The 11246-nt window shown below is 42.3% G+C and overlaps 1 protein-coding gene across 1 annotated transcript; it reads left to right on the forward strand.

Annotated features, from left to right (window-relative positions):
• Window positions 1–387: 387 nt before the first annotated feature.
• On the forward strand, window positions 388–10947 carry crkl (v-crk avian sarcoma virus CT10 oncogene homolog-like). The gene is made up of 3 exons (XM_034229289.1): window positions 388–1624; window positions 2302–2776; window positions 8539–10947. Exons 1-3 carry the CDS (start codon window positions 1314–1316, stop codon window positions 8671–8673), a joined length of 921 nt encoding a protein of 306 aa, XP_034085180.1. The 5' UTR covers window positions 388–1313; the 3' UTR covers window positions 8674–10947.
• The last annotated feature ends 299 nt before the right edge of the window (window positions 10948–11246 follow it).

Here is an 11246-nt window from a genome sequence, read left to right on the forward strand (position 1 = left end):
ATAATACAACATTATTTTGAAACAAATGTTTGAATTGTATTGTTAGTAATCAAAAGTAGTTTACTTTTTTTGCATATTTATGAACTGCACTTAGACATCGTATGCAAAAAGACATAGCAGGAACCTAATACAGGGTCTTGCTGCTATAGTGCCTATAGTGTATTTTGTAATGTATTGCTGGTTGTTTGCCCTGTAATGATAACATCACTGCTTTATCGTCTGTCATACAAAATGTTCTGTAGCTGTCATGGAAACATGATTGACACTTCACTCTGGGGGTGGAGGGGGGGCAGTCCATGGTCTCGTAACCCGCCCACCCCCATTTCCTCCTCCCACCCGCCACCCCCCTCCAGGCGTCAGTGACGTGCATACAGAAAGCGGGACCAGCCCTCCCGTCGCCATTTTTCGGTCTCGTACTCGCACTTCTGGTGGCTCGGGTGAGGGGGGGGGGACGAGTAGAAATAAGGGAAAGTAAAATATTATAGAATCCTTAAGCCGTTATCCTTCGTGAGCAGTCGGGAACTCACGCGAGAGCTCCAGCCTACCGCGCGGCCACCTGAGATGCACGCGCAGGAGACAAGCCGCTGCTGTGAAATCATTTTTTGTGTGGAGACGTGTTGCGGGCCGCCATTTTTGTGATGTGCAGCCTCTAAAGTCGGCTCTGACTCGAGAAACGGGATTCAAAAACACATTTCCATGACGTGTGCCTTACCATAAGATAAAGAAGATACAAAGTAATCATTTCGTTTCCGACTCGCGGCTACTGGCGACATTTTGCCCACATGAGGATTTATCAGATGAAAAACTGAGGCCACCTTTTCCGTTCTCTGACACTGACGGGAGATACATTATTAGAAGAGAGAAGCCCGGTGTTTTCTCGGAAGGCGGAACGAAAAGGGGAAGCTTCATTTATCATTTGTTGCTGCTTCGCTCTCCGTCGATGTTTGTCTGTCGTAAGTTGTTCAGTTTCTCTATTTTGGCCGCACAAACAATCACTCAGCCGTTGACTGCTGAACACAGGAACCACATTATGTTCCAAAGTTGGATCAAGCCAGTCTCAGCCTGTCTCTGAAAACGTCAGGTTGTTTTTGGTTCCTCTTAATTTCTTTTTAAAATCAGAGGTCTCTGGAGCCTGCAGCAGAAAGCACTCGACACAACCTCTCAGGGCGACGAATGCCCTGCCCTGCATCTTCCAAATCCTCCAAATTGCTGTGATTGGCCAATCACAACCACACGTTTTAACTTATTGTCTAGCCTTTTTGGTTATCTTTTTTCTTATTTGTAGTCTTGTTACTAACTTATTTTGAACAGAAATGTCAACTGCTCGGTTTGATTCATCTGATCGGTCCGCCTGGTATTTTGGACCCGTGTCACGACAAGAGGCACAGAATAGGTTACAAGGACAGAGACATGGCATGTTTCTGGTTCGAGACTCGTCGACATGTCCCGGCGACTACGTGCTGTCAGTGTCTGAAAACTCCAAAGTGTCTCACTATATAATCAACTCTTTGCCCAGCAAGAGGTTTAAGATAGGCGACCAAGAATTTGAGCACCTCCCTGCTCTGCTGGAGTTCTACAAAATCCACTACCTGGATACCACCACGCTGATAGAGCCAGCCCCCAGGTATGAACATCCCCCATCCCCCCACCACTAAACCCATGATATTAAGTGTACACCATGATGAAGAAAAACATAACACTTGGGCCTCAATGGCTGGATAATCTAGGTTAAATAGCTTGGCTATTTTTATCAAAACCAACCCACTTTCAGGCTTACCTCAGTACCCTGCTGAAATGCCATGGGGCATCTAGTTTGACACATTTGAAGAGAGGAGAGACATTAACACTACCCTCACACATACAGTTTGTGATTTATGTGTGGTTTCTCAACATATGATAAACAATCACTAGCCAAGACTTTAGTAAAGTTTGGGGTTTGCATATATACACGATTAGCCATCCATTTTGGAATGAGCTACTAATGCACTGTTTTTAGATCTCTCTATATGTGGCATTTATTCCTATTTTGCTCAAAGACCTTGGAAATGAACATGGATATTCCATGTATGCCTTCTTGCCATTTAATGTATACACTACATTAGTAAACATGTATACTCAGGTTGTCCTTGGAGGCGTATGTAAATCAAACTTAAGCTTTTATTAAATGTCATTCAACAAGAACATCTGGAATGTATGTCCAGGCACTAGTCCATGTATTTCATATTCAGTTGACAATGACCTTCTTTTTATGGTAACCCCATTATGTCTCCTTCCTTTGCCTCCTTATTGTAATCTCTCAAGGTACCCAAGCACAGTGAGCGGTCCCATCCAGCCCATGGGTGGCCCAGATGAGAACCTAGAGTATGTGCGGACTCTTTACGACTTCACTGGCAGCGATGCAGAGGACCTTCCCTTCAAGAAGGGGGAGATCCTGATCATCCTGGAGAAGCCAGAGGAGCAGTGGTGGAGCGCCAAGAGTAAAGAGGGGCGTGTGGGGATGATCCCCGTTCCCTATGTGGAGAAATTGGTACGACCTTCACCTCATCCTGGCCAGCCTTCCCATGGGTCTCGCAACTCCAACAGCTATGGGATCCCTGAGCCCTCCCACGCCCTCGTGCACGCCTACGCCCAGCCCCAGACTCCAACGCCGTTACCACCTGGCACCCCGGGAGCAGTTATCAGCCCTCTACCCTCCATGCAGAACGGCCCCGTCATGGCAAAGGCAATTCAGAAACGAGTGCCATGCGCCTATGACAAAACAGCTCTGGCTCTAGAGGTATGTGAAATGGGATTTCACTCAACTAAAATGTGTTTTGTCTATATCGTTTCTTAATGAAAGGTAGACTTCCTTGGTTGTTTTTTAAATATGGCTTTTTTGATTGAGATGAATTATTGTAGTCTACAAAACTAATCTTTATAAATGATCCAAAATATGGGGGAAACATATGGGGAAATGCCCTCAAACTGACTTACACATATAACGTAACATGACCAAACACTACAATCAGTATATCAGATGAGTTTCAGCCATTTGGTTTGTGATGATATGCAATAAAACTCTATGCCAAGTTGTAGGCAGCTTCTAATCGCCTCAGACTGTGAAGCAGTGTTCTGATGTCCTCTCTGGTTAACTGTTTAAAGTGTGTTTCACTCAGCTTCAGCATGGAGAAAGTTAACCAAAAACAAGAGAAAATAAGGCGGCATTATTCATGTTATCCTCTGTAACTTTCTATTTTTGGAGCTGTTCAAATGGAGACAGTCCCCAAAACAACACATTACAAAATGTCATTATACATTTAAAAAAAGAAGAAAGGGAAGGGCCCTGTTTATTTCACACCTAAAACATGTCACTTTAGCACTGAATCATTTCTTGTAAGGTTAACCAGCACGCTGCATTGAAACTGGAAGTCGGTAGCTAATGAGAAAAGTGCTAACACAAGGCAGCGCTGCCACAGCCATGACGATGTGTGAAAGTGTCTTAAGATAACCCGCAGTTCTGCAAACCTCCAATATGTCAGGCTCTGCTGTGCAGCAGCCGCTCTAGCTGTTGCTCTGGCATCATGCTGAATGCTCATTGAGTTGTTGTCGATTGATACTGGTGTATAGCATTCATTGAAACTAAATGAACGTCTGCCACCTTCATTACTTGATATTAGGTGTTGGGGGGGGACTGTGGTGATACTGACTACAGTTTTGTGTCCTAATGTATACTTATATGGGTGATTCAAGCACCCATTCCTCCTGTTATCTCTGGCTACATGTTCCTGCTCGCTGCTAAAAGGGCAGCAGCTCTGTTGCATTTTACGGCTCGATTGCATTTCTCAGCAATGCACTCAATACAAATGTGCTCTGGCTGTGGTAACATGTTGCAGCATGTAATGTATAATGTGCACTTCACATATACACTGGGGCTCCAGCATGCTCCACTCTGATAGCAGTCTGAGCTGCAGCAGTGTCCTCAGGGGACAGATGAGAAAGAAAGGCATCTGGGCCTGTCTCCGCTGCCGTTCACTTACATCACAGTGTGTCCGTGGATGCAGGAAGTGAGCTATGCTGGTACTCAGGCCGTCCTTGTGACTCTAAAATGAAGTGTACGTTTGGAGCTTGAGCAAATGGTGTTCATGCTAAAGGTTAGACTGCTCCCTCTTACAACAATGTCCTGTCCTCTCTCCCCGGTGTTCCTTTTACAATAGACATTAGCATCACCTCAGGAAATGCCTTGTTCAGACTGACTCTGTGATGTGAGCTGTACGGGTCAACCCGACATGTCAGCTGGCCTGGGTCTGCGCCCATCACTACCAATCTTTTCAACAATCTCCTCAGAGTGGAAACTTCCATTAAACTCAAAGTGAATTCAGTCCACTGATAGACATAGGGAGGGGATCAGAGAAAGAGGGACTGCACACAAATGTGCCAACACAGCGAGCAATTGAGAACTGAAACAGAAACATGTTTCTCTGTGGAATTTGTGCAATTCTGTGTACTTTTACGGTGTAGCGGTAACGTGGGTAAGGCAAGGCAAGTTTATTTATATAGCACTTTTCAACACAAGGCAATTCAAAGTGCTTTACAAAAAATGAAAGACATTAAGAAAATGGCATTTAAAATCAGTCATTAAAAAGAAAAGCTAATCAAATAAACATTAAAAGAAAAAATACATGGATAAAAGTTACAGTGCAGTCTAAGATATTAATAGTTCAATTAAAAGCAGCGACAAAAAGAAAAGTCTTCAGCCTGGATTTAAAAGTAGTCAGAGTTGTAGCGGACCTGCAGGTTTCTGGGAGTTTGTTCCAGATATTTGGAGCATAATAACTGAACGCTGCTTTACTGTGTTTAGTTCTGACTCTGGGGACAGAAAGCTGACCAGTCCCTGAAGACCTGAGAGATCTGGATGGTTCATAATTTAGCAGGAGGTCAGAAATGTATTTTGGGCCTAAACCATTCAGTGCTTTATAAACCAGCAGCAGTATTTTTGAAATCTATTCTTTGACACACAGGAAGCCAGTGTAAAGACTTCAGAACAGGAGTGATGTGATCCACTTTCTTAGTGTTAGTGAGGACTCGAGCAGCGGCGTTCTGAATCAGCTGCAGCTTCCTAATAGATTTTTTTAGTGAGACCTGTGAAGACACCATTACAGTAGTCGAGTCTACTGAAGATAAAAGCATAGACAAGTTTTTCCAAATCCTGCTGTGACATTAGTCTTTTAATCCTAGATATATTCTTTAGGTGATAGTAGGCTGATTTAGTAACTGTTTTAATGTGACTGTTGAAACTCAGGTCAGAGTCCATGACTACACCTAGATTTCTGGCTTTATCTGTTGTTTTGAACATTGCAGACTGAAGCTCAGCGCTAACTTTTATACGTTCTGACTTGGCTCCAAAAACCATTACCTCAGTTTTATCTTTGTTTAATTGGAGAAAGTTCTGACACATCCAGTCATTGATTTGTTCAATGCACTTACTCAGTGTTTGAATTGGAGCATAGTCTCCTGGTGAAATTGTTACGTACATTTGTGTGTCATCTGCATAGCTATGGTAACTTATTTAGTTGTTTTTCATTATCTGAGCCAGTGGTAGCATGTAGATGTTAAAGAGAAGAGGCCCCAAGATGGAGCCTTGAGGAACCCCACATGTCATATTTGTCAACTCAGATGTGTATTTACCTATAGAAACAAAGTTGTTTCTGTCCTTTAAGTAGGATTCAAACCAATTCAGAACTGTTTCCGAAAGTCCCACCCAGTTTTCCAGTCGGTCTAGTAATATGCTGTGGTCAACAGTGTCAAACGCAGCACTGAGATCTAATAATACTAACACTGAAGTTCTGCCACTGTCTGTGTTTAAGTGGATGTCATTGAAGACCTTTACAAGAGCAGTATCAGTGCTGTAGAGCTAAAGTGGAAGGTTATTTGCGGGCAAATAAAGATTGTCCTGTGACTGCATTGTCTTCATCTATGAACCTGCATGTTTTATGCATGTTCAGTAGACTTTGGTGAGAGTGTGAAATAGAGTGAAAGAACTAGGGTTTGTGAGCACACTTGATTCAAATAGAATATATGAAATACTGTTTTTATTTTACAATTATAATCAACTCCGCAACAATGCATTTTGACTATATTCTCAATCCCTGTTACCTGTGTTCTACAGAAGTTAGCGATATCCCTCATCTGTGTTCTTAGTAGATTTAAGATAAGTAGTACTTCATTATTAATATTCATAGTAGCCTAGTTTCTAGCTGCCAAAAGGCACTGTTCTCCTTTTTAAAGGACCTGTCTCTAACGTGAGGAAAATACAGAGTAGTGATTAAGATTTCACATCAGTGATAACAGCTGCGGTGAAATCAAATATTTAAATTGCCTCTTTCCATCAACATTTCTTAGTCCTGCATCACGACACCCCAAATGTGCCGTCGTTGTGAAAGCTGTATCCGAATTTCCATCATTTGCTAATCCTTTGAATAAAGAAAGGTACTGGTGTCACTGCAACAGTTTCACATTGGCTCTACGCCACCCAAAGGAAAAGCAAAAGATACATTGTTGATAAGATAAAGGATTTACATTTTCCTTTTTGAAGGATTATATTGATAGAAAGTTTGATATGGAAATGAGGTGTAAACACGCTGTGCGTCTAAGGACTTGTTTAGATGTGTCTGGATTTGTCCGTGTCATACAAGTGACCCCCCCCACACTGTGATGTCTGACTGTATGCCGGTCTCACTGTGTCAGTGGGACAGTGTTTGTGTCTATACACACATCGCCCGTGTTAAGGCTGAGGGTCTGGCACTGTCCTTCTACCCAACAGGACTGGAGCTAGCTGTAACACCTTAGTTAAGATAAAGTGAATGTTTTTCTTCTTCACTTCACGTAGAATGAAGGAATAAAGATGCTATCGTCATTGCATAGGTTCCCTGAAAAGTAGACTTCCATAGGGGTTTCTTGCCGTTCAGAGTTATTTCCTGCTACTTGTGCATTATAAAAAAACATTTTCTATGCATCATTTGCCCAACATCCAGACATTTTAGTAACTCTCCTGAATGAGTAGGGAAAATGTGATTTATATAGTGTTGTACAAAATGTGACAGAGGAAACAAAGCCCCTAGAAACTGGCCACTAGAAAGGAACCGGCAAGCCTTGTGGTCATTTTGATTTACTGCCCTAAAACTAGCATTGGACCGACAGCACATAGCTCACCTCGTCTCATCATGTCTCTCTCTGTCGGCTCAGAATAGGTCACGGCTCACAGAAAAAAGCTTTTGGTTTGTGCCGCCGCTGTTTCACGGCCCCTAGGGTTTAAGGAGAAGAAGAAGCGGCTATGAGTCATTATTTATTTACTTCACAGACACGCAGTCCCCAACAAATGAAATCGGGTTTTGTTTTTTTAGACCGAAGTCTGCTTCACTTCTACATTCTTAAGAGTTGGATAGTATTCCTTTATTTGATTATATTTCCTTTTCCCATGATCACAGTATGTTATTATTGCTCTGTATTTCTAATAACAAGTTCTTCAACATGTTTCAACATTTATATTAAAACGTGCATTCATAACAACCACATATAATTCAACACTTACAAATCGAATGGCACTTCTTTGTATGGAGCTGAATTTGTGTTTGCCATGGCGCTTCCTTGCAGCATTTCTTTTGAATGAAGATTTCGTTTTTTTTCTTTCCACAGAAGCTTTGTATGACTAAGTAGCATTCTTGTCATTCCAGGATGATGTAACAGATTAGTGTTACAGATAATGTCTGGGACTAGATGTCCTTGAAGCGTCGTTCTGAAGAGAAAGCCACAAATGGCGTGCCTTCACATTCACGTTTCAATCATGGTTTTAGTGATGGAGATTGTTCCCTTCTAATCCCCCACAAAGAACATATGGCTTTAACAGATTGGGGTCGCATTCAATGTCACAACCCCGTCTGAGCGACAGCACTGTGCTCCACCACAGTTTAATGACAAAAGGCTTTTATTTTGAACGTGGTGTATTAATAAATCTCTGTTTTTTTAAGCTCACATGTGCAGACGGTGTAGTTGGATGAAGGCTTTAGGATAAGCTTTGGCCACATTTTCATATTTCCTTGGACTATAAACCCAGTGCTATCTTTCTTGTGTTTTATCTGTGTGCATCTGGACAGTCTGCAGCCGTTACTCACCAGCTTACAGTTCACATCTGCATCTGCATGACGGTTACCAACTTAATCACTTAGTTGAAGTAGAGCAGCATCTTTACACTTAAGAATTGAGAAATAATTCAAGTAAATTGTGCTATTTGTCAAGGGGCTATGATTCAACATTTCATTTCGCTACTCTCTTATATGCGCAAAATATAACCCTGTTTTTAAGGATTTATTTTGTGAGTTTTATTCCAGAAATGTAAAAGTGAATGCTCCTCATACACTGTAAGGCATTCTAGTTTAATGTAACCATGAAATGTTGCAGTTTTCTAGAAAGTGACAAACCGTTCTAGGTTATTTTCCAATCCAGATCTACTTCCCACAAACCCTGCTTTTCCTTTAACCCTGCTATTTGTCTTTCTGCCCTCAGCTCGGCGACATCGTCAAGGTAACACGGATGAACATCAGCGGCCAATGGGAGGGCGAGGTGAACGGACGAAGGGGTCTCTTCCCATTCACCCATGTGAAAATCATAGACCCCCAGAATCCGGACGAGAGCGACTGACCCTAGTGTCGGCCTGGACCCTCTCGCCAGTTATCGTCCCCGTACCTGAACCTGCTGGCCGTCTCCACCTCGTTCCCGCCAGTGTCGCCACGGTTACATGCTTGCCTGCTTGGGGCTGTACCATGATAGCGACCCCACCGTTGTTGCCAACCGTTGCAAGGCTTTCTGACTGTTTACAACTTTGGACATTGGGTCCAAACTTAAAAAAAAAAAAACCTGACCCCACTCCTCCCATCTCATTACCCCTTGACTTGGTTCCAGGCTGGCCGGTGTGATTTTGCATTAGTGTCCTTTTCATTTCCAGATCACTGGGTATCAGTGTGAGTGTGTGTGTGTGTGCGTATGTATTAAGTGTGTGTCACAATAGATATTTACCACATTACAACATGTCTGTTTATTAGGTTTTTTTCTGAATATATGTTTGAAGTCTTGGGGAAAAGTGTGTTTTGTCGATGTTCGTACGAAGTAGGGAACGGCAACATCCCCACGGACTTGGGAGAGCACTGAGGCGACGAGGAGCTAACCAGCCGGTCAAATGTTATTTCCCCAAACAATCAAGTCACTGTTGTACCTTAACTATCTCACAAGCACAGACACACACACACAGGTATTGGCTGTGAGTTGTTCAGGTTGACAGTTTTTTTTTTTTTTTTTAAATATGTATGTGATGTGTGACTGGATTCAGGAGAGATGGGTTTTTGGAGGATCTAGGTTGCACCGTGACATTTTAGGTCCCATGACCCCATCCACACTTCCACCTGACTTTCAAGACTTATTTATCTTTGTTTAAAACGCATATTTCGCCCTCTGTGATTTCATCTTTCTCCTATTTGTGCCACATGATCAACTCATGTTTTTTTGTTTTATGTGACTTGGAGATGTATGGTAGAGTGGTAACTTTGCATGTCCACTCGGTACCGCTCTTGACTGCCCTTCACATTATTTTGAACTGAAAATGCATTGGTTAGAGATTAGCAGGGTTTTTTAGTGACATCAGCACTAGTCGATACATTTCAACCTTGTGCATAGGAGTGTCAAGCTTTGAACTAAAGTCAAGTAGCAACAGCCTTCTCGCTAGCACTTCCCACAAGCATCTAAAAGGCTAGCTTAAAAAAATGCATCGGCGCAGCATCGGCACAAAGACTGCGTTCTACTGAGTTGAGGGCATAGGTCAGGAAAGGAGGACATTTTTCAGCAAGCCAATGAGAATCCCATTAATGCCTTTTTTTCAAGAGAGCAAGGTAAATGCATATTTTAGCACATGAAATCCCACTCTCAATGTTACTCCTGTCAATTTAGTGTTGTTTTTTTTACCTTTATTCCTTAAATATTCGTTCCGTGCACAACTGTGTCTCATTACATTACATGTTACACGCTTGTATCCAAAGCGATTTACATACTCAATACTGTGGGCAATCCCCACAGGAGCAATTTGGGGTGAAGTGTCTCAGGGACACAACGACATGCTGATTGCAGTGGGGTTTGAACCTGTGCTCCCCTGATCCGAACACCAACGCACTAGGCCACTGCGCCACACACCTCCCTTCATCATGCAAATCCATCAGAGTGGAAAAGCATCTTTGTTCAGTCATTTATTCATTTCTGCTGTAAAGAATGAACCGTTTCACCCCCCCACACTCCGCATAGTGCTTTCCATTGAAATCGATTACCGACCCTTCACTCAGAGTAATATTGTGCAGCTTTTAGTTGTTTCCCAACTTTGATCATGTCAGTTTATAGTCGGCTATTCATTCAAGCTTTTTTTTGTCAAAATGAGTGATGTTGTTAAACAAAAGTACGGACGGAGACATTTACAAAAGGGAAAATGCCTGCTGGTTGCCTCTGTGCATGACCTCTTGGCCGGGGAGATGGTCCTGCCTGGCCAAATGCTGCTTAATGTCATTTTATGTCCTTATTAAACCAAGGTTTCTGTTATTTGAATCCCTCCTGGTCAAACCAACCAGCGTGGGTTTTTTATTCCTCATCAAAATTAATGAAATGACTAATTAAGCAATACACCCTGATTCTTTCCTTCTCTTGAGGTGAACTTACTTTTCTCATGCTTCTGAGTTGTTTTGTAATGGCATTAACAGTATTACTGTGCTCTCTTCTCATATTCTAGGAAAGCCTGTCTTTTACTTAAGGATTGAAAATTGTGCCTTTTATTTTCTTAAACCATTTACATGTGTTAATATTTCCCATGGTTAACACCTGTGCTGGTATTGACCCTTTATGTACAGAACAAGTAAATAAAATTTACGTCTACTTCTTTAACTTTTTCTCGTCTCAAATCTGTCCTCTGCGTTGTGTTTTGGGAAGGTGGTTGGGGGGGGGGGCAGCAGCCGGGCTTCACAGGTTGTGTATCTGGAGCACAGGACAGTTGCTCTAATTTTTGACAGTTCCAGTTGTGATTCTGGCTGCGCCCAGGAGGAAGGAGGCAATTAATGAATTTTAATGAAGTGCTAAGAAAAGAAAGTCAGCTGACCTAGAGATGGCTAATGGAAAACTTTTCAAGGGCAATGTTTCAAATGTTGTAACTGTTTGTTCAACCTTTTCCAAACAAAGTACAAAAA

This window comes from Gymnodraco acuticeps, unplaced genomic scaffold (genome assembly GCF_902827175.1).
Source record: "Gymnodraco acuticeps unplaced genomic scaffold, fGymAcu1.1, whole genome shotgun sequence".
NCBI lineage: Eukaryota > Metazoa > Chordata > Actinopteri > Perciformes > Bathydraconidae > Gymnodraco > Gymnodraco acuticeps.

Bases quoted from the DNA above. Each gene is read 5' to 3' on its own strand.
- crkl (XM_034229289.1), top strand. From the start codon at position 1,314: ATGTCAACTGCTCGGTTTGATTCATCTGATCGGTCCGCCTGGTATTTT. The intron at 1,625-2,301 runs GTATGAACATCC...TAATCTCTCAAG, and splicing joins CTGATAGAGCCAGCCCCCAG to GTACCCAAGCACAGTGAGCG. The intron at 2,777-8,538 runs GTATGTGAAATG...TTCTGCCCTCAG, and splicing joins AAACAGCTCTGGCTCTAGAG to CTCGGCGACATCGTCAAGGT.